The sequence below is a fragment of the Pempheris klunzingeri genome, chromosome 8 (genome assembly GCF_042242105.1).
Source record: "Pempheris klunzingeri isolate RE-2024b chromosome 8, fPemKlu1.hap1, whole genome shotgun sequence".
Taxonomy (NCBI): Eukaryota; Metazoa; Chordata; class Actinopteri; order Acropomatiformes; family Pempheridae; genus Pempheris; species Pempheris klunzingeri.
In genome coordinates, this window is record NC_092019.1 from 373,704 (window position 1) to 397,182 (window position 23,479).

At 48.6% G+C, this 23,479-nt stretch overlaps 3 protein-coding genes across 3 annotated transcripts; all 3 read left to right on the top strand.

Annotated features, from left to right (window-relative positions):
* Positions 1-318: 318 nt before the first annotated feature.
* On the top strand, positions 319-2,470 carry LOC139204771 (chromatin target of PRMT1 protein-like). The gene is made up of 5 exons (XM_070834767.1): positions 319-407; positions 490-634; positions 760-937; positions 1,840-1,914; positions 2,274-2,470. The coding sequence occupies exons 1-5, from the start codon at positions 319-321 to the stop codon at positions 2,468-2,470; spliced, it is 684 nt and encodes a 227-aa protein (XP_070690868.1).
* Positions 2,471-11,467: 8,997 nt separating this feature from the next.
* Positions 11,468-16,895, top strand: LOC139204805 (CD82 antigen). Its single transcript, XM_070834808.1, has 8 exons — positions 11,468-11,541; positions 12,363-12,441; positions 12,551-12,663; positions 13,594-13,668; positions 14,761-14,862; positions 14,951-15,148; positions 15,563-15,646; positions 16,132-16,895. The coding sequence occupies exons 1-8, from the start codon at positions 11,476-11,478 to the stop codon at positions 16,354-16,356; spliced, it is 942 nt and encodes a 313-aa protein (XP_070690909.1). The 5' UTR covers positions 11,468-11,475; the 3' UTR covers positions 16,357-16,895.
* Positions 16,555-22,173, top strand: LOC139204772 (uncharacterized). The gene is made up of 6 exons (XM_070834768.1): positions 16,555-16,621; positions 19,382-19,684; positions 20,503-20,808; positions 21,354-21,467; positions 21,555-21,592; positions 21,736-22,173. Exons 1-6 carry the CDS (start codon positions 16,555-16,557, stop codon positions 21,826-21,828), a joined length of 921 nt encoding a protein of 306 aa, XP_070690869.1. The 3' UTR covers positions 21,829-22,173.
* The last annotated feature ends 1,306 nt before the right edge of the window (positions 22,174-23,479 follow it).

Sequence of the window (23,479 nt, forward strand, 5' to 3'; positions counted from 1 at the left end):
CAGCCTTTAACTTTTTAACTTTCATTAAAAACAGCCTTTAACTTTCATTAAAAACAGCCTTTAACTTTCATTAAAAACAGCCTGTCGCTGCAGCCCGGATCAGCGGACTTGTTGGGCGCGAAGGAGGAAGTTCACGGTTTAAATTAAGTAAGAGCGGTGCTGCCTTTCGTGTTATCTGCCGAAATGATCGGAGACACCACATTACTAAGCTGTGCCGGAGTCCGCCACGTCCAGCCTCTCAGTGATGGACGAGGCTCGTGTTCCTGTTAATTAGTCCCCAGGTGAACCAGATTCGGCTCAGCTGCGTCTTCCGGCAGAATGAGTGACAGAAGCGTGAAGCCGATGAATCCGTGTCAGCCAGGCTCGTGGTTCCTGAGGAGCACCTCCTCGGTCTCTCTCCATGAGCGGTGAGCTGCAGGCAGATATGAAGATGATGGTTATTTTCCACCCTGTGAGAAATCAGTCCCGGTTATGACCCTCCTCCCGTAGCTTCTCTCAGGTACTGATGGACCAGGTGACCCGGCCCAGGGCGGTGACCTTTGACCCCGTCCAGGTGCAGCGGAGGAGCTGGCGTGCCCCCCCGCCGGCGGTTCTGCTGGCGGAGAGAGAGCGATCGCCCCCCCCCAGCCTGCAGGTGAGTCACTGAGCTGTGGACCAATGAGACGGCCCCTGGTCGCCGTCAGGGATCAGACCCGTTTGATGGTGTGTTGAAGGTGTTGAACTCACCTGGTTGGCCCTGTGGTCTCCCTCACGGCTCAGACTCTCCGCCCGTCTGGGAGGCTCAGGCAGTGTCTGATGGAGACGAGGAGGAGGAGCGTCTGGACTCGCCTCGGCTGGCAGCGGGTGACCCGTGGCCTCGTGGCCTCCGGGCCCCTCGGCTTCTGGAGCTTCAGGAACAAGTACAGATGGAGCGCCAGGTTCACCTCCACCTACAGGAGTGAGTCACCGTGTGTCCCGATTCTGTCCACCAACGTTACGCCGGGAACACACCGCCCACCTGTGCATGACCGCTGCCTGCCAGCTGCTGTGGCTCACAGGTGTGCGGCGTCCCCACAGGAACACACTCACTGCAGTGAAAGATGTATAGTGTTGTTGGTATGATGTCAGTATGACGTCTCTGTGTCACACCTGTATCACACCTGTGTCACACCTGTATCACACCTGTAGTCTCACCTGTGTCACACACCTGTATCACACCTGTAGTCTCACCTGTGTCACACACCTGTGTCACACCTGTGTCACACCTGTAGTCACACCTGTAGTCTCACCTGTGTCACACACCTGTGTCACACCTGTAGTCACACCTGTAGTCACACCTGTAGTCTCACCTGTGTCACATACCTGTGTCACACCTGTAGTCTCACCTGTGTCACATACCTGTATCACACCTGTAGTCTCACCTGTGTCACACCTGTGTCACACCTGTAGTCTCACCTGTGTCACACACCTGTGTCACACCTGTAGTCACACCTGTAGTCTCACCTGTGTCACACACCTGTATCACACCTGTAGTCTCACCTGTGTCACACCTGTAGTCTCACCTGTGTCACACCTGTAGTCACACCTGTAGTCACACCTGTGTCACACCTGTAGTCACACCTGTAGTCACACCTGTGTCACACACCTGTAGTCACACCTGTGTCACACCTGTAGTCACACCTGTAGTCACACCTGTGTCACACCTGTAGTCACACCTGTAGTCTCACCTGTGTCACACACCTGTAGTCACACCTGTGTCACACCTGTAGTCACACCTGTAGTCACACCTGTGTCACACCTGTAGTCACACCTGTAGTCACACCTGTGTCACACTTGCACCTGTATGTGCTTCCTGTGCAGGACGAGCGAACCTGTGCAGTCGACTTGGTCGGCGGCGTCTCCTGACAGGGAGAAAGATCCAGAAACTGACTGCAGGTCAGTTCCAGTTTGAGGTTCTTCATTCTGATAACAATGTGAAATCATCTGGGCTCAGGTGACGGGGCACACCTGGAGCTTCTGTTGAACCTAACTAGCTTCTTAGCCTTAGCCAGTGTGGTCAGCAGCCAGGCTGCATTTGGCTCCGCCTCTTTACCCATTTTTTGGATTCGCTGGAAGTAGGCGGAGTCAGGCACTGTCAAGATGGCGGCGACCAGAGAGACGCCCACTGAGCTTCATTTGGCTTTTCAGAAAGCTCTGGCTGACGTCATGGAGACGGCGTCCATGTTTTACAGTCGGCTGTCCACAGCCTCCCTGATTGTACCTGCCTGGTCACCTGCCGTGTGCTTCTCCTGCAGGACAAACACAGCTCAGGCCGTACCTGCCGGGGGGCGGGGCCTCAGCCGGCAGGGGGCGTGGTCGGACCACTAAGGACGTACCCACCAAGAAGCAGCTGGACGCACAGCTGGACGAGTACATGTCCCGGTCCAAACGGAGGCTGGACCAAGAGCTGGACGAGTACATGTCGATGGCTGGACAGACACACTGGGACTGAGCCGGGGGGGGGGGGGTCTGGTAGGGAGCAGGTTTCTCTGGTCCTCGGTGGTTCGGAGCCGTGGACTCTTTGGTTTAGTATCATTATTTCCTGTTTTCGACGTTCTCTGTTGGTTTTCACTGTGTTTGGGCTGTGTGCCCTTCACTGACCGCTCTGTATGTGGGAAAAGTCAGTCTGACTGTGTAACTGCGGCTCTACAGCATTTTGTTCCAGCATTTTCCAATAAAAACATGTCTGAATGAAAGACGTTACCTGCAGTAACGCTGACTTCAGGTGTTCTGATCGGTGCTGAGCCAATCACTGTCGTTGATCTGTGTGTAACATCAGCCAAGGGAATGGATGAATGGAGGAAATAATGAGCAGATGAATTGAGAATAAGGCCTGATGAGGAATAATAATCCAATGATACTAAATAGCAGTAACAGTCACAGCCTGTAGGAGGAGCAGTGTTCTTATATCATATTTACACACTTCAGGCTGTCAGGATTTAGCTGCTGATTGTTTGCTGAACATGTTGAACTAAGAGCTAAGAGCAGAGGCAGGACTCATTACCCAGCAGCCAGTGCTCCCAAATGGAGAGCAGGCACTTCCTGTGTGGCGGCTGAAAGGGGACGGACGGTCTGCTGGGGATACTTCTGGAGACACCGACTCAACACCCAGATCATAATCCCACAGAAAAACTGTAGATTAACATTACAAGTGAAGTCATACCTGTACATGGTTTAACAGGTTTAACAGGTTCAGCAGGTTTAACAGGTTAACAGTGTCGGCACGCTAGTTAAGTGTTGGTACGCTAGTTAACAGTGTCTGTACGCTAGTTAACAGTGTCGGCACGCTAGTTAACAGTGTCGGCACGCTAGTTAAGTGTTGGTACGCTAGTTAACAGTGTCGGTACGTAGTTAAGTGTTGGTACGCTAGTTAACAGTGTCGGTACGTAGTTAAGTGTTGGTACGCTAGTTAACAGTGTCTGTACGCTAGTTAACAGTGTCGGCACGCTAGTTAAGTGTTGGTACGCTAGTTAACAGTGTCGGTACGTAGTTAAGTGTTGGTACGCTAGTTAACAGTGTCGGTACGTAGTTAAGTGTTGGTACGCTAGTTAACAGTGTCGGTACGCTAGTTAACAGTGTTGGCACGCTAGTTAACAGTGTCGGCACGCTAGTTAAGTGTCGGTACGCTAGTTAATACCACATTAAACAGCACACGGTCTGTCTGGAAGCTTTTATTATACATCACATCAAAATCATGTCGTCATGGTAACACGAGTCACGGATCCATCAGCTGATTTCAGTCGACTGTCAGACCTGTGAGGGATCCATGTAATCAGGTATTGATCAGCTGCTGATGGGATCTGTCCGGCCTGCAGGAGGAGGAGAGTCAGACAGGAAGTAAGAGGGATATAGACGAGTCCCAGAGAGCCCTGGTCCTGGATGGACCTGGTCCTGGTCTTGGTCCTGGTCCTGGTCCTGGGCTGTGTTCAGGATGTCACACTAAGTATCTCAGTTTGTGGACACTAGATTAGTAAGAGTTTCTAAATGTGCCGTGAGCTCACTCGTCATACTGAACCGCCCCAGAATGCATATGCATTGCGCCTCTTTAGACTGTCCACTGGCAGAGGGAGGTGGTGGTGCCCCCATGTGGCTGCTGGGGGGCACGGCTGGATAGAATAATACAGAATGATGGTGAAGAGTGTGTGTGTGTGTGTGTGTGTGTGTGTGTGTGAGAGTGTGTGTGTGTGTGTGTGTGTGTGTGTGTGTGTGTGTGTGTGTGTGTGTGTGTGTGTGTGTGTGTGCTGCCATGAACTAGAGAATGAATAATAATAAAAAAAAGGATTTAACGCCAGAGGCCAGGGGTCAGAGGACAGAGGACAGAGGTCAGAGGCCAGGGGTCAGAGGTCAGAGGTCAGAGGACAGAGGTCAGAGGACAGAGGACAGAGGTCAGGGGCCAGAGGACAGAGGACAGAGGCCAGAGGTCAGGGGCCAGAGGACAGAGGCCAGAGGACAGAGGCCAGAGGTCAGAGGCCAGAGGTCAGGGGCCAGAGGACAGAGGACAGAGGCCAGAGGTCAGGGGCCAGAGGACAGAGGACAGAGGTCAGAGGTCAGGGGCCAGAGGCCAGAGGTCAGAGGTCAGAGGTCAGGGGTCAGAGGACAGAGATCAGGGGCCAGAGGACAGGGGTCAGAGGTCAGGGGTCAGAGGACAGAGGCCAGAGGTCAGGGGTCAGAGGCCAGGGGCCAGAGGCCAGGGGCCAGAGGTCAGGGGCCAGAGGACAGAGGTCAGAGGACAGGCCAGGGGACAGAGGGCAGAGGACAGAGGCCAGGGGACAGAGGCCAGAGGACAGAGGTCAGAGGACAGGCCAGGGGACAGAGGCCAGAGGACAGGCCAGGGGACAGAGGCCAGAGGACAGAGGTCAGAGGACAGAGGTCAGAGGTCAGGGGTCAGAGGCCAGGGGACAGAGGTCAGGGGACAGAGGGCAGAGGACAGAGGCCAGAGGTCAGGGGACAGAGGACAGAGGCTAGAGGTCAGAGGCCAGGGGACAGAGGTCAGGGGTCAGAGGCCAGGGGTCAGAGGACAGAGGCCAGAGGTCAGGGGCCAGAGGCCAGGGGTCAGGGGCCAGAGGCCAGAGGACAGAGGTCAGGGGCCAGAGGACAGAGGCCAGAGGACAGAGGTCAGAGGACAGGGGTCAGAGGACAGAGGTCAGGGGTCAGAGGCCAGGGGCCAGAGGCCAGGGGTCAGGGGCCAGAGGTCAGGGGCCAGAGGACAGAGGACAGAGGTCAGAGGACAGAGGCCAGGGGACAGAGGTCAGGGGACAGAGGCCAGAGGTCAGGGGCCAGAGGACAGAGGCCAGAGGACAGAGGCCAGGAGACAGAGGTCAGGGGTCAGAGGCCAGAGGCCAGAGGACAGAGGTCAGGGGCCAGAGGCCAGGGGACAGAGGACAGAGGACAGGGGCCAGAGGCCAGAGGACAGAGGTCAGAGGACAGAGGCCAGGGGACAGAGGTCAGGGGACAGAGGGCAGAGGGCAGAGGACAGAGGCCAGAGGTCAGGGGACAGAGGTCAGAGGACAGAGGTCAAAGGACAGAGGCCAGAGGTCAGGGGACAGAGGTCAGAGGACAGAGGACAGAGGACAGAGGAGAGAGGACTACATTCACACGCACACACACACACACCAGACTGCATTCACAAAATCAGGGATTTTAGCTGCTCCTTCGTATCCAGACTGACGTGTTGGTTCACTTGAGTTGCTCTCACCTGTCAGCCAGTGATCGTGGCTCCACCCCCCATCAGTTCCAGATATGATGGACAGCCAATCCAAGCAGGAGCACCAGGCTTAACTGACCAATCACCACTGCCTGGGGGTGGGGGGGTGGGGGGGTTACACTCAACATCCAGTAAAACAGAGGAGCAGCCTGTTTCCCTCTGCTTCCAGTCTTTGTGCTAAGCTAGGCTAACTGTTTCCCTCCGCTTCCAGTCTTTGTGCTAAGCTAGGCTAACTGTTTCCCTCCGCTTCCAGTCTTTGTGCTAAGCTAGGCTAACTGTTTCCCTCCGCTTCCAGTCTATGTGCTAAGCTAGGCTAACTGTTTCCCTCCGCTTCCAGTCTTTGTGCTAAGCTAGGCTAACTGTTTCCCTCCGCTTCCAGTCTTTGTGCTAAGCTAGGCTAACTGTTTCCCTCCGCTTCCAGTCTTTGTGCTAAGCTAGGCTAACTGTTTCCCTCCGCTTCCAGTCTATGTGCTAAGCTAGGCTTAACAAAAATTCTGTCTTAAAAATCTTTGTTGTTTTTAGGCAAAAACATTAATTCAAATAAATTCTTGGCATCTGTTGTTTTGGTAAATTTGGCTGGTTTGGTATCAGCCAGTCATTTCTCATAATGAAAGATTGTCCTCTGGGACAATGAAGTTTATCTGAGCAGCTAACATTTCTTTAGTGGCTGATGGAAGAAAACAGTGAATATTTCTCACCTTGTTCCTGCTTTCAGTTTGATAGAATCCAGTCACTACAGGAGACAAAAACTTCTGTCAGTATCGCTGGTGAAGGAAACACTACTACCGACACTGCTGCCGGTCCTGGGCTCTTACCGAAGTAGTAGTCGAATGTGACGTTGTAGTCATAATCATAGTCTGGCGTCGGCGTCTGCGTCGGCGTCCCTGTCGACTTGTCATAATACTCAGTGGTCGACTCTTCCTCACGGCTTCCTGTATTTCCTGTGGAGGAAAGTGAATCAGACATGTGAGATCACATGATTTTAGGCTAACAGTTTCCCTTTGCTTCCAGTCTTTGTGCTAAGCTAGGCTAAACAAAACATAGAAAATACAAACAAAACTCCCCTTAAAAGTTTGTTGTTGCTTTTTGGTAAAAACAGAAGTCAGAACATAAAACCTGACACATTTTCAGAAAACTTCTTGTTTGGTATCAGCCAATCAGATTTCATAGAGAGAGAAAAGATCAGATCCACTTCATGAAGAACACTGCGTAAGTTTTAGAATACTTTCTACTTCCTCTGCTCCACGTCAGAAGGAAACCATGGACTGAGTTCTGAAGTCACTTTGAATTACAAACAGAAAGATCATTTTTAAAAATTGGATGCATTTGTGATTAAACAGTAAATAGTTAAAATGCTGTTCACTGAGGGACCCTCTGACCACTGGGGGGTCACTGACGGACCCTCTGACCACTGGGGGGTCACTGTCTCTGCTCTCTGTGGCTCAGACAGAGTGGACTCACTGACTTCAGGAGCTTTCTGCTGCTTTGGTTTTGTTGTAAACTATTTTACTTTGAAGTCTACGTGGGGGGTGGCAGGGTGGCGGAGAATCTGAGAGGACGGGTGAATCCAGGAGTTCACTTTCCTTCTTATGTTATCTGAGAACACGGAGATAAAGACGTCAGAACTCTGCTTTTAAAGGAAAAAAGAACCAAGGAGGAGGACAGGAGCTACGCTAACACTGTCCTGTCTGCTTCCCGTCTTTGTGCTAAGCTACGCTAACACTGTCCTGTCTGCTTCCCGTCTTTGTGCTAAGTTACGTTAACACTGTCCTGTCTGCTTCCCGCCTTTGTGCTAAGCTAGGCTAACACTTTCCTTCTGTGACTTTAATATGTGGGGGTCAGCCTTCCAGTGGACCACTAGAACCTCTTCAGGTTCCACTAGAACCACCTAATTTACCCGTAGAACCATCTCACTGAACACTAAAACCATCCAGTTAACTCTAGAACCTCTACAAACAGCTCTACAGGTCTGAGGAACAATATGAAATGTAGCTTTTGGGGCGAACTGTTCCTTTAAAGTCGTTACTTTGCTAACGAGCATAATGTCCAACAACTTTCTCAGTACATTCGTGACACATAATAATAATCTAAAGAAAAGAGTCACTAACAAACACCTGCATGACATCATCAGCGGGTCAGAGGTCACAGGCTGTCACTCACCACAGCAGGACGCCGTCAGCAGGGCGAGCCAGAGAGCGGCGGACAGGGTCATCCTGGACGGAGAGACGCTCGACCGAGAGGCTTCAGAGCTCCAGACACACGAGGAGAGCGTCGGCACATGAAGCCCTTCAAACCCTCAGAGAGCCTCCTGCTGCACTCACGGCGACGCCTTAACCCTTTATCTGCCGAGGGACCATATTTGGTGACTTCACTGACCCTGAATTTCACCATAACACTGACATTATTTTGGAAAAGCTCACAAAAGTAAAACAGTCTTGTAAGGACCACCAGTGATGGTCTGGGCTGGACATTTGAATTTCTAAGTATTTCACTGAGTGCCTATAAAGGGTTAAACACACCAGAGCCTGTCAGGCTGGATTCAGGGTCTTAAACGCCTCATAGTGTGTTTGAACATTGTGAAGCTGAACAGGAACCACAGAACCACAGAACCACAGACAGGTAAAAAGGAACCCCAACATACTGCCTGACAGCAAAGCAAATGTTCCCCCACAGCTGGGTGGAACCGTTCCAAACAGTCTCTTATTCAGTGTTTGGATGATGGTGGGGGAGCATGTGGTTAGAGAACTTCTTTAAGGACCCCAAGAACCGCAGAACCTACTCAGTGTCCATTAGAACCTCCAACCAAAGAACAAGCTGTGAAATAATGTAAACCAGGGGTACAGCTGTGAGGCTTAGCTGTTAGCCACAAAGCTAACGTTATGCATTATGCACTTTGTGAAGATGGCCGACAAAAGCATGTTAATGTGTTGCAATAAACTGTTGCTATGGTTACTCATTTAACGTAGCCAGCCCATTCATGTAGAGCGGTGAACAGACGACTTCGTGGCCGACACCCAGCAGCCAATCAGAGACAAGTATTCAGCCAGACCACACGGTACAAACAGAAGAATAAACACAGCGGATCAGTCATGAGGAAAGTGAAAGTGGAGGCGGACAGGTCCCGACCTGCAGAGCACCTGAACACCACCTGAGGAACACGTCTGCACTTCATCACACGAGAATGTAACATTCAGTTCATTCAGTGTGGATGAAGTTAACAGTTTGTCCTGATGGTGGCGCCCACAGCATTTATAGCTAGATTTCTAGCTTTCACGCATCAAGCAGAATAAAGCTCGCTGGCCGATTTGTGAGGATAAAACATGACGTGCTCAGTCTGCAGGCTCCGTCCAGCCCAGAGATGGTGTCCTGCAGCGTCAGCATAAATATTCTTTTCCTTTATTGGCAGCTAGGATGACGATCTAAAGGTGCCGTGTGGTTTTATGCGACATCCCTCAGGTGGTTTGAACAGCTTCAGGAGAGTCTGATCGGCTGTGGTCACACGGTCCGACATGGCGTTTTATGTGACACGTGAACCCCAGCGGGACTTATTGTTGCCGTGGTAACAGCGATGGATCTGCACGCAGCCTGACGGGTCCGACTGGGGGTTTAACCTCAGCAGCACATTAACGCAGATTTAAACTCCCAGCATGCCACAGGGCAGCAGAGTCAGCGGGAGGGCGGCTGATGGATGGACCAGTGAGGAATTGTTCCTGCTGAGACGCACTGGGTCACACTGTGTGCTGCTGTTCTTACTGGCGCTGTGGGGACATAGTCCTGGTCAGGACTTGTGGGGACGGGTCCCCGTAAGGTAAATCATTCCATTTTACGGTGAAGTCTTGGTTTATGGTTGGCGTTGGCCCAGAGGAAATGTGTCACTGAAAGCTTTTCTTTCCTCAACCCCCCCCTCTGGGAGAAATAAGAATAAATCAGTCAGAGACAGTTTGAGGATAACGGTAAAAACACAGGAGCTCTTTCTCTTCAGACGTTCTGACGGAGCGATGCTGGTGTTAAACTCTGTTCCTGATTCTTCTGTTTGTCGTGTTCATATTTTTGGATCTTTCTTTTTTGATCTATCTATATCTATAGATCTATATTCTCTATTCTCTATCTATATCTATAGATCTATATTCTATATTCTCTATCTATATCTATAGATCTATATTCTCTATATCTATAGATCTATATTCTCTATATCTATATTCTCTATTCTCTATATCTATAGATCTATATTCTATCTAATGCTCTTGGTGCCGATCAGAATTCAGAATGTTTTCTTTGATTGTTTGTTTAAACCTGTGAGAACCTGTGAGAACCTTTGGAGATGTGATGGTGAGTGATGATTAGTGAGAAGCTAAAGTGGAACATAACTCAGCCGAATGAAAGAATTTTTCAAGTTTCTTTGAGATAAAATCTTTTGACTGAAGTCCGTTTCTTACTTACCCATGGCGTGTATGTAAATTAGATGTGACATCATCGACTATAAAGGTGGATTTTGCTTCATCGTCCAAAGCAAGAAGCTTGATCACCGTAACGTGAAGCCACCGCCATGTTCCACACGTTCTCCAGATGCTTCAGGGGTCCTCAAGATGTTCCAGGAGGCCTTGAGAAGGTTCCAGGGGTCCTCGGGAATATCAGCGTCTTCTGACTAAACATCAGGTCACCATCAACACACAGACGAGGCATCACCGTGGCAACTGGGCGGCGGCAGGCCAGGCAGCTGAATCTGATTGGCCGCGTGCCCGGCAGTAACAAGGCGGCGTGATGAGCGTGGGAACACGGCGGCGCTGTGACCCTCGACCTCTGCGAGACTGGTCTTTAACTCAGGGTCAGAGGTTTGTTTGTACGTCTCATTCACTGCAGGTTCCCACACTGAGGTCTGAGGACCCTCCACGGGACCCTCTAGACCTCCCAGAGGTCCTGGAAGGAGTTTCCAGGACCTTCCAGGACCTCTGGTCTCTTGGCAGGTCACTGAGCAGCGTCAGGTGAGGAGGGATCACACCTCTGACGTTCCTGCAGCGTGTGTTCTGCATTGGTCTTAAATGAAAACATGAAAAACTACATAAAACATTAACATCGAAAATCTGTAGAGCTACAAATCAGATGTCAGTAGGAGGTCAGATGGCGCCCCCTGATGGTCACATGACAGCCAGACAAACAGACAAACAGGACGTTACACAACATGTCAAGTACATACATGTTCCCTGTGTGCTCTGCATGTACTGAGGAGGTGAACACAGGAGAGACGTCACAAATGAATTATGTATAAATGAATTGTTGTCATATCGGGTCAAATGAATGTCTTTCTGCCCCAAACTACAAATCCCATACATGTCTCTGTAACAGTGTGTGCGTGTTCACCACATGTATGAATATTTTCACTAATAATAAATAGAAATTAGCTTATGACTCAGAAACAGGAGCTTTGCAGAGAGACGTAAATATTTCTGTTTCCTTGTTCCTGGTTTGTGGCCAGCTGGTTTGCTGAGAGGCATTCTGGGAAATGTAGTTTCTGCACAACATGACGTCATTTAATGTGTGTGTGTGTGTGTGTGTGTGTGTGTGTGTGTGTGTTTCCGTGGAAACGTCAGGCCAGTTTAATGTTTACAGACCATAAGGAAGTGAACTCTGACTCTTCAGTGTTGTTGCTGCTGAGACGCAGACAGAAGCTGAAGCGTTCTGCTGGAGAACTGAGGAACCTGCTGCGGCTCTGCTGAACAGAACCGACGCCCATAAACTGCCGAACCTGACGAGGGATGAAGCTGGACGTGAAGATCCAGCTGCTGAAGTTCTGCGCTCAGCTGGTGAACGCCATCTTCCTGGTGAGGACGGCATCAGTTCAGTGACATGAGATCAGAGACGGAGAGCAACAGTTGACTGACATGTTTCTGTGCAGCGACAGAAGAAAAACTGACAGAAAATACAAACAATGAGCCGAAACAAATGACAACACTTAAATCTGAGCACCTCGGAGGCTTTCAGGTTCACAGTATTGATCTCTTCATGCTGCTAACGTGTGATCAGAACTTTCAGTCCTCTGGCTGGAAGTTCTTTCTATCAAGGTTTTTCTCTGAAAATCCAAACGATGACACATTTCTGAGCTCCCTTACAGCGCTAACAGTGAGCAGTGCTAGCTAACGTTAGCTTAGTAACACCATCACAACACAAAGTCCGACACTAAGTTTTATCTGGTGAAGCCAAAGGGGAACGTGAGCGACCTCGGGGGGGACTAGGGTGGACATCAGCAGGGCCTTCAGTTCACAGAGGGAACTGTTTGTTTGGCTGCTCGCTAACGTTATCTCTAGCTAAATGCTATCTGAGTGGAAATGTTAGCTGGCTAGCCTTCACCAGCTAACGTGATCCATGATGCTAATTTATGTTTGATGACAAACAAGGTTGATTTTAGCTAACAATAAGTGATTCAACGTTACAAAGAGCACTAACTAGCTAACTGTAACCAAAGCTAAGCTACAGTTAGCCCCCTAACTGTAAATAAGTTACATATCAGGACGTCAAATACTGACGCTTTGTCACCCCCTTTTGGCATCTGATCCCAGCGAACAAGCCGCCCTTCTGTGTCTATATCAGACGCTCAGAGCAAATGTTCCTTCATTCCAAATGGTTCTCATTCCTCTGTCCTCAGGTTCTGGATCTGAACGTCGCCGGCTGTGCTGTCTGGATCCTGTTCAGCAGAGGAAACCTCCTGGCCGTCCTCCCCTCCGGTAACAGGACAACATTCAGAGAGCTCCAGGGTGTGGTTAGCCTAGCTTAGCACAAAGACTGGAAGCAGAGGGAAACTGTTTCTGTGCGTGTGTGTGTGTGTGTGTGTAGAGGAGTTGCAGACAGTGGGGGCAGGGCTGTTGCTGATTGGTGGAGTGGTGATGGTGGTCGGTGTCATTGGATGTGTCGGAGCTGATCGAGAGAACAGATTCCTGCTGCTGATGGTGAGTTAACACCTGTAACACCTGGTCTAACACCTAATCTAACACCTGCTCTAACACCTGCTCTAACACCTGTAACACCTGATCTAACACCTGATCTAACACCTGTAACACCTGATCTAACACCTGATCTAACACCTGATGTAACACCTGATGTAACACCCGATCTAACACCTGATGTAACACCTGATGTAACACCCGATCTAACACCTGATGTAACACCCGATCTAACACCTGATGTAACACCCGATCTAACACCTGATGTAACACCCGATCTAACACCTGATGTAACACCTGGTGTAACACCCGATCTAACACCTGATCTAACACCTGATGTAACACCTGGTGTAACACCCGATCTAACACCTGATCTAACACCTGATCTAACACCTGATGTAACACCCGATCTAACACCTGATGTAACACCTGATGTAACACCTGGTGTAACACCCGATCTAACACCTGATCTAACACCTGATGTAACACCCGATCTAACACCTGATGTAACACCTGGTGTAACACCCGATCTAACACCTGATGTAACACCTGATGTAACACCTGATCTAACACCTGATCTAACACCTGATGTAACACCTGGTATAACACCTGATGTAACACCTGGTGTAACACCCGATCTAACACCTGATGTAACACCCGGTGTAACACCCGATCTAACACCTGATGTAACACCTGATGTAACACCCGATCTAACACCTGATGTAACACCTGGTGTAACACCTGGTATAACACCTGATCTAACACCTGATGTAACACCTGGTGTAACATCTGATCTAACACTTGGTTTTAAGCTAAATGATGCAGAAGTGTCTGTAGACCAAACAAACATGGCCGCCTGCACTGATGAGCACATGAAGAGTTTTTTGACCCTGACATGACGTTACATTGACCCCTGACTGAACTCTTCCTCCTCAGTACCTGGTCTTCCTCATCGTCCTGCTCCTGGGTCAGCTGTTCGTTACACTGCTGCTGCTCATAAGCAAAGAAAAGGTCAGTCCACTGTTCCCCCACGTTATTTTATATAAACCTGATCTGTATGTTTGTTCATATTATATTTACAGTACAGTGTAGTATAGTACAGTATAGTGTAGTATAGTGCAGTATAGTATAGTGTAGTATAGTACAGTGTAGTATAGTACAGTATGGTGTAGTATAGTACAGTGTAGTATAGTACAGTATAGTACAGTGTAGTATAGTACAGTGTAGTATAGTACAGTATAGTGTAGTATAGTACAGTATAGTACAGTGTAGTATAGTACAGTATAGTGTGGTATAGTACAGTGTAGTATAGTACAGTATAGTACGGTGTAGTATAGTACAGTATAGTGTGGTATAGTACAGTGTAGTATAGTACAGTATAGTATAGTCTAGTATAGTACAGTATAGTGTAGTATAGTACAGTATAGTACGGTGTAGTATAGTACAGTATAGTGTGGTATAGTACAGTGTAGTATAGTACAGTATAGTACAGTGTAGTATAGTACAGTATAGTGTGGTATAGTACAGTGTAGTGTACATTCAGGGATATGTATATGTATAGAAACATTTCAGGGATCTATGAGCTGAGGGACTAGAAATATGTCGTATCTGTGCCCCGTCCTATTTCCTGGAGTAGTGAACAGAGTTTCCATTGCAGAAGAACCTAATGGGATGTAATGCCTGTTCCAGGTAGTAGTCAGACCCTCAGACGTTCCCGGGGAACAGCGTTGGAGCTGCTGAAAACCTTTAGACGTGTTTTCTGTTTTTCTTTGGCAGTGACCGTGGTCACCGAGGGTCCGTGTTCAGGAAGTAATTCATTCCTGAATGAGGACCCCTCCTCAGGTGTTACCCCCAACTTTAATCTTTCATGATAAGAAAGCCTGCCCAGAAGGCGTGTCACAACACGACGATATCGATACAGTATTGGTTCCGTATCACCTTCGCCACAGCTAATCAATAGTTTATGTCCCACTGGATAAGTAACCTCAGCCCCCCCGCAGCTTCGCTTTAATAGCTTGGAAAGCTTCATCGTGCCCGTGCTGTCTGTAGGAAGGCCCAGGTCATGTGACCGCCTGGCGCGCTGTGTTTCTGTCATGTGATCAGATTGGAGGGAGTCTGGACGCCACCGTGGAGCAGATGGTCCGTGAGTACGGAGGAAAGAGGAACAGTCAGGCGGACAGACTGATGGACAGCGTCCAGAAATCTGTGAGTCTGACAGCTTCCCGCGCTTCCTGTCGGTTCTCGCCAAAATAAAAGACCCCCGTGTGACCGACTGTGATTGGCTGACTCTCAGGGGGCGTGCTGCGGCTTGGCGGGCTCCGCTGATTGGCTGGAGAACTCTTACATCCAGAGGCTGAACCTGAGCGGTCCGGACGTCCTCCCCTGCTCCTGTTTCTCCTCCTATCGACCCGCCGTCAACTCGTCCTGGTGCTCCGAGCTGCTCCACTACACCCCCCCACTGTACGGCCGGGGGAACAGCTCATATGAGCAGGTACGGCAGGACACACACACACACACACACACACACACACACACACACACACACTGAGACACACCAGTGCTGTAAATCTCTATCAAAGGTCAGGGATCAACTGTAGAAACTGATTTAAAGGGTCACTCCACTGTTTCTACCCATGATCCTCTGTGTCCACATCCTGGTGTCTGAGTGACTGGTAGGTAGTAAAAGTGTTGGAACTGGTCCAGTAGATCACCTCAGCCAGCAGCCACCAAACGGGCTGCAATGGCTGCAACGTGATCCTTTGGGACAACTGCACCTGATCACAGTAGGTCCACTAAAAGAGCTTGTTTGATCCACTGACAGGCTCAGAGTGTTATTCTAAGTGTGTGTCTCAGTGTGTGTGTGTGTGTGTGGAGTCGTCATGTTTGTGTCATTGTGTTGCTGCAGGGCTGCAAAGAGAAGCTCAGTGATTGGCTGCAGGAAAACGCTTTGACCATTGTCGGCATGGGAGTCGGCCTCGTGTTGATTCAGGTGAGAAACCCTCGGAGGTCTAAGCCCCGCCCCCGGGCACAGGGATGTTTGTGAGCACGTGCTTCCTCCTGTCAAACATCCCGCAGTGTTTCAGGACCACTACGATTTAAAGCGCTCACGTCCGCTCGTAGTCAAACAACGACCGCCGCGAGCAGGTCACACGGCTGATCAGAGGGTCAGTCTACTTCCTGTTCACAGGATGAGGACCTGAAGGAGGACACTCACTGCTGGAAATAAGCTTGTAGACATGTTGCAAAAAACTATTTGTGTATGAACATGAATGTATGACACATATGAACACACACACACTCACAACATCAGGCATCGCTAATAAGCTAGTTAAGCTAGTTAAGTTAGTTAAGCTAGTTAAGCTAGCTAGCTCAGGTGAGGGAGGCGATCGAACAGAAGCGCAGTAAAAAACAACAACAGATGTTTGAGCTGTTTGTCTTCACGCCGTCTGTCCGTCTGTCCGTCTGTCCTGTCAGGCACTGCAGTGTGTCCTCGTGGTGTCTCTGTTCCGTGCTGCCGGCCAAACAGCCGCCCTGAAGAGAGCCGATCGCCTCGCAGACGGTGACCACGCCCACCTGGACCAGGCCCCCGAAGGCGACCTGGACTACGGGGAGCAGAACTACGGCTACGAAGGCCCCGATGATGCGTACACAGACCCCGCCCGCCCGGCCTGTCGCCATGACAACCAGAACCACAGTTAATCCGCAAAGAAAACCGAAATCGCCTGACGGCTTTCCCAGAGGCGTGGCATTCGTCTGCAGCAGCCGCGAGTCCTGTCCGAGTCGACCACACGGGGGCGCCGGACGGACGCAGAGTGTCGCTGCTGCAGCTCGTCTTTTCACGATTTGTCGGAAGCTTCGAGGAGATGAGAGAAAATGACTTTCTGTCTTTTTGCCGTCATGGTTTCGTCGTTCATGCAGCAGCCTGAGGCCGTCACGGGTCACCGCCTGGCAAAGGATCATGGGAGTAAAGTAGGGAGAATCACTGTAGTTTTTAGTTGTGTGAAAAGACACAAAGTGAACAGTTAAGTGACCTCTTGATTTGTTTAATTGATTGATTTAAACAGCGTATGTTCAGGAGTGATTCTGTCTGAGCTGATCGATCACTATCAGTAATTGATCACCGTAACCATGATCAGCTGCCTGTCTGCATCCTGATCTCACAGCTGACAGCATGTCAGTTAAATGTAACTGTATAAAACACCTGGTTCAGGTGCTTCAGTGGCTGCATCAGAGAAACGTATTAAAGTCATCAGGAGTGTTTTCATAAATGTTATTAAAGTTCACCGGGAATATTAGAGGACCAAGAATCACACCCTGAGGAACACCGCATGGTAAACACTCATATGTTAGTTCAGTAGTTTATAAGATGCAGGTTAAATTTTGAGATAATGTTTATTTATTGATCATTTTATTAATCATCAGTTAATTGTTTAGTGAAATGACCAAAATAAACTTTTCCAGTCTGATCAACAGTACAGGAACACAGAGATTTACCTAGCTCTCTTGGCATCGCAGTCTCGGAAGACCATAGATTTCTTGTGCCTGGGAGTTAAGTTTTGGTGCAGCATCTACTGTGGCTGTAAAGTCCACACAGGTGCCACAGGTGTAGGCCGGCTGTAGTGATGTTCAGGGCGTGGTGGTGTCTTGCTGTTACTGCCACTTTACCTACCGCTGCTGGAAAAACACCACAAACAATAAAACATTTACGGTAACAAGGAGTGTGTGTTTGTTTCCATGGAAACAGCCACACGGTTTAATGTTTACAGACCATAAGGAAGTGAACTCTGACTCTTCAGTGTTGTTGCAGCTGAGACTCAGACAGACGGCACTATTACTGTTACTAGTACTCTCCCATTAAAGGGGAGTCCCCCCCGTTAAAGGGGAGTTCTTCCTCCACTGGGTCCTAATCTAATCTCTGAGCTGCTCTGTGGGGATTCTTGAATCCTTCCTGTTGAATTCCTGAATCTTTGGTCTCTGAATGAAAGAGTTTGTTCTGAGCTGCTCTTTATGGAAACAGTCTGAGAACAGTTATGACCCTTCTAACCCTGGAGCTGGAGAGAGAAACACTGATTGATTGATTGATCGATTGATTGATTGATTGATTGGTGATATAAAACGGAGGTGAAACATCATGATTGACAGCTGACTCTAACCCCTGATTGGCTGAACGGTAGATTTAGCTCCAATCACTGCTGCTCGGACTCTTCAACTGATCTCATGTTGTTCTGCAGTTTGGGATGAATCTTTAAATGAAATGTTCCACACAAATAAAGTTATTAGCATTGTGAAGATAATAGTATGAAGTGGGATTGAAAAGCAATAAAGGTACAGCAGAGACAAAAGGCGAATTGTTCATCGATAATGAATCATTGCACAGATGTTTGACAGTGATGTCACATCCTGTGTCTGCGTGTGTGACGGCTGTGAAGCTGATGCGACCTTTATAATGTGATGAGTCGGCATTACCCTCCTTCACGCCGCCGGGTCGTCTGCTGAGCGTCAGCATGAAGCTGCTGCCTCTCCTCTGCCTGAACTCACTCTGTGGTAAGAAGCCCCCCCGCTGATCTCTCACATTAAGGAAATTATTCTGTGTATCACAAGTTTTCTGAAACTTTACTTTTAGGAGAGAGGACATGCGGTCGATTTCATAATCACGGATTTCTAAAAAGCTTTTGATACAGTTCCTAATAAAATCCTGTGGTGAAGCCGAGTTACAGACTGGATCGTTTTTAAACAAACACAGCAGGTTTTACTAAACGCTGCCACTTCAGACTGAAAACCAGTGACTTGTGGAGTTCCACAGGGATCTGTGCTGGGTCCTCTGCTCTTTGTTTTCTATGTAAACGACTTACCAAGTGTGATACAATATGATGCATGTCTTTTTGCAGATTGTACAAAAATATCTGGAATAATAGAGGATTTGGTGTAATAAGTGGTTACAGAAACTAAACCCAGAAAAATTGTAAGCCGAGGGAAACAAAGGACAACATTAGTGGTGCAGTAAGGACAGGATATCGGTGCTGTGGTTGATCAGTCAGTTACACAAACATTTCAGAAAAAATTAAAAAGGCAAAATGTGTGCTGGTGATAATCAGAACTTTCCAAAATGTATGTAAGGGAGTAGTTCTACCCTTAGATTAACTGTTGGTGAGATCTAATCTTGAATTTGTCAGTTCAGCCTGGTGTCTTTATGAATTAAACCAAACTGTGAAGGTTCAGAGAGGAGCTGTTAAACTGACTCCAGATCTGAAAGAGACGTCAGGACAATCAGAACGACTGACTGTCGTCTACAGGAGACACAGAGGAGACGGGTCTGGTGTCTATAAGCTTATTCACAGTTTATATGATACCATAGTCGAGCCTGTCGTCCACTCGTGGATTAACAGGTCTGAGTTTAGAGGAAACTCCTTAAAACTTCTGTGAAATCAGAAAAAACACTTTGTGCTGTGAATGACATATGACCAAACCCCTGAGAGGAGCTGCTCATTTAGAGAGAAGAGAGAGAGACAAAGGAAATAAACACCTGAATGTGTTTTCCTTTGAGTGCATCATTCAGTAAAAGGCTGAAGGGGGGGGGGGGGGGGCGCACATTTGTAGTTGTGGCTCCAAAATCTCCAAATCATCTTGTCCGGTTGGTTGATCACTGTGGTGCCGTAGTAAAACCATGACAGGCTTTAAAATGTCCTATCATTGGTCTTTATCCACTCAAGTTGTGTGTTTGCAGCCACAGCCGGCGCCCTGCTGCTTCAGGCTCCGCCCTCTGTATCTGTGACCGTGGGGTCAGAGGTCGTCCTCAGCTGTGACATCACTGCGATGGGTGGCCGGTGCTCTCAGGTGGCTTGGCTGCATGTCGGACAGGTGAGCGGTCTCACAGTGAGCAGCCGCTTCGTGTCCGGCGCTCAGGGTGGGACTCGCTGTCTGCTGCAGATCTCCAGCGCCGCCCTGCAGGACGCTGGCAGGTACTACTGTGTCTACATCAACGGTGTGATGCTGCTGGCCGGAGACGGGACCTCGCTGACAGTCACAGGTGAAACCACAGGCCGATGGTTTATCACTCAGCTCTGAAGGGTTCATCCTCGAACAACAGGAGCATGAATCAGCGTCAGATTGTAAAGGCACAGGTAGTGCGACAGGTGAAACACAGGTGAAGTCAGTCCTGACTCATGGAGCTGATTAAAACACTTAATAACCAAATGATGCTTCAACATCAAAACTACGTGTTTTCATTCCCCAATAATAAAAACACAACTGCTGTGACCGTCGCCTGGCTGCGTGGGAGGTGATGTCACAGTTGACTGTTGGGGTTAGAATAAGTTAGTTAGAGATGTTATTACTTTCTGTTTCACAATAAAGTCAGAAGACTGAATGACATGACGTCATTAACATACATGTCATCTGCACATCATTTGGTGTGACTGGGCAATTACCATCTTAGCCTCAGCTCCTGCCTCCTCCTCCTCAGAGGAGAAACCAGAGAAAACAGAGGCTGCAGAACCTCATAGAGAACCTGCCTGTTTTTAAGGTTCCTTCAGTCTCTCAGTGATCCACTGATAGTCTGAACATCCAGGGGTTCATCCTCTGCAGACAGGAGCTGCTGTCTGAACACCAAGGGGTTCATCCTCTGCAGACAGGAGCTGCTGTCTGAACACCCAGGGGTTCGTCCTCTGCAGACAAGAGCTGCTGTCTGAATACCAAGGGGTTCATCCTCTGCAGACAAGAGCTGCTGTCTGAACACCCAGGGGTTCATCCTCTGCAGACAGGAGCTCCCTCTGACATCTTCTGGATGGAGAACAATGGAAGTAGGAGTAAGAAAATTCAAACTGTGACTGTAAACCTTCTCATCAGAGTCGGTGTCCCACAGTCCTGTGGTCGACCTCCTGGTTCCCTCAGAAGGACTCCTCGACTCCTCCCTCCCTGTCCCACTGGTCTGTCTGGTGTCCGGACTGGAGGACCCTGGTCGGGTCACCGTGGACTGGGAGGTGGACTGGCCAGGCAATCCTCAGAAGCTCAGTCCCAGAATCCTTCCTGACAGCGAGGTGGGTGTCATCGGCGTACAGGTTTATATTCCTGGAGAAACGTGGATGAGAGGTGCTCAGGTGTCCTGCCAGCTGACTGATGGAGATCTGAAGGTCAGGAAGACTGTGAGCACAGGTGAGTGTACCTCTGACTGTCTCATACATGTTTCATACATCCAGTAAAGTTCAGTTGTTTGTTTTGCGTCATCAAAGTGTTTATTTAAGATTTCTTTCTGCACTTTTGAGCCGCATGAAGGAGCCTGGTGGTGTTTCCACTTGTTGCTGCTAACGTCCCCTAAAAGCACTCAGTCAGTCTCATTTCTAAATCTTTCAAATCTGCATTATTTTACTGATGAGAGGAAATCTAGACTTTTGTTAGCTCCAGCTCTCCAGGCTAAAGATGAAGATCAGAAAATAAAGAAATGATTGGACATGGTGGTCCAGTTAGAAACGCCGTGATGATTAACAGCTGAAATAATGAATATTTGAATCGGAGTTTCTCAAACTCTCCATAAACATATTTAAACAGCTGAAAACATGATCCGTGTCCACACACTGTAATGAATAGACCAGTCCATAGTGCACATATACTCAACAAAGTAATAAAATAACAACGATTTATAAGCCGCGCTGCGGTTGAGTTTCTGAATAAACACGTTTAGTGTGTGTGTGTGTGTGCAGGACCGTCCGCTGAGTGTGTGTTTCTAACCTCCATTGTGGGCGCCGTGTGTGTCGTCCTGTTTGTGGCCACTGTGGTGCTCAGCATCCTGTTGTTATGGCAACAGAGAGGACTCGGTGAGCACGGCGACGAGTTTCACATCAAACCTTCAAAGCTGCAAAGAAAACATTCTGAACATTTTGTGTTTTTAAATTTGCTCACAGGAAGAAAATCCTCCGACCGTCCTGAGGTCAGCGAGGAGGTGCGAGTCGGTTTTTAACCTGATCACATGTTGTGCAGTTTGAGGACGTCAGCGTATCGTTAGACTCATTTATGAGGCACATAATACTAGACTTTCAAAATAAAGCTTCAAGGTAGCAATAACACAAATGCAATCCTCCTCAGGCTCCTGCAGACCTTCATTATGCTGCTCTGAGATTTGAAGCTTCAGGCAGAAGAACCATCGGCCGATTGGCCGTCCTCTCGGGCCGGAGATGAATCTGATTGGCTGGACAGACCAGCTGACTTCAGCTTTCTTCCAAAATAAAAGTTCTACAGTTTGCATCACTGACACTGAAAAATAAAAGCCTTTGATGTTGTATTTCTTGCAGTATTTCCTGTGACCGTGTTACTGACACACCACAGTTTCCTGTTTACGGGTTAAATCAGACGGAATCAGACCGCGAGCTGCAGCAGATCTGTGAAGAAGAGAAAAATGTCCAGTTGTAAAAACACTTCTGTTCTTGTCTTTTTGCTTGATGTGATTTGATCTGGTTCATTTGTATAGACGCCTGTTGAGACCTGATTGTAGATTCCCCTCCTCTTCCTCTGTATCTGAACGTACCTGATATATGGGAGGACGTATCTGATAATAAAGTCTGATTCACGTGTTCATAAAGTTTCCCTCCGTGTTCTTTCTGTAAGCGATGACGCCCGACAACGTGTTCATTATCAGGAATGGTCACTGCTGACACCCGAGGGTCTGACGTCATCACCACGAGACAACCACCTGCAGGAAGCTCATGTGTAGAAGACTGAAAAATGATTAGTGCTCGTCCTGCGGCGCTGCTTTGACAGAGGACATGATATCTCTGCATCACTGGAACTAAATTAACGCCTCTTGCTTATTTATTTCTGACGTCTTGGACGTGTTTTTTGTTTCCAACAGATATCATATTTAAGAAATACAGAAAATATTCAATATTATATTTGTGAATAACTTGATTTGTAGCTACATAAGAAGGTTTATTCAACAAAACATTCATTTATGCTAAAGATGATTTCATTAGTGAGCAGGAGAACGATCTCTTACTTCAGTCAGAGCACTTGGATTTTGTGTCGTTGCCTTGTGAGGGCTTTGAACCTGTGACTATTGTCTACTGCTGTCTGGAGTCCACTGCACAGGCAGGTGACCATCGTGACCACGTGTTCAGGGGCTGGATAACCTCAGTGAGGCGTCTCAGAGACTTTCTTCTTTGTAATGTTTTTATTTACAAGTTCTCTGAGAAGAAAACAATTCAAATCAGAATCAGAGTTCCTTTAATAATCCCCAGGGGGGAAGTGCTTTTTGTTACACACAGCTCCAGAAGAATAAGAATAAACTTCAAACACAAAAGTAAATCAGGTGAGTCCAGAGTCCAGAGTCCTCTCCTCTCTGGTGGAACAGTTCCCCTACTGGGTGAAGTTGGGCAGAGCCTTTGCCATGGTGACATGGTTGAAGACAGAGACAGCAGTGAGTGCACTCAGGTGTAGAGTCTGTACCTGGGCTGTGGAGGAGTGGATGACGTCACACGGGAAGGAAGAATGTAAACAGTCACCATGACAACATGCGAAAACTCCCGTGGCAGGCGACGTGGACGAAGACCAACAGCAGACAGTTCAATGTCCGGGCTGCAGATGAGCTCCTTGATAGTAACATGAGCAGGACTGCTCCACCTGTTGTTCACCAGAACGGCCCCCCTCCTCTCCGCTCACCGCTCCTGGTGCAGTCCCTGTCGGCACGAACAGTTTGGAAGCCGTCAATGGAAACATTGTCGTGGGGAATGTCCTGATGCAGCCATGTCTCCATAAAGCACACCAGACTACACTCCCGGTGCTCCATCTGACTCCTGGCTAACGCTGTTAGCTCCTCCATCTTGTTTACCAGCGA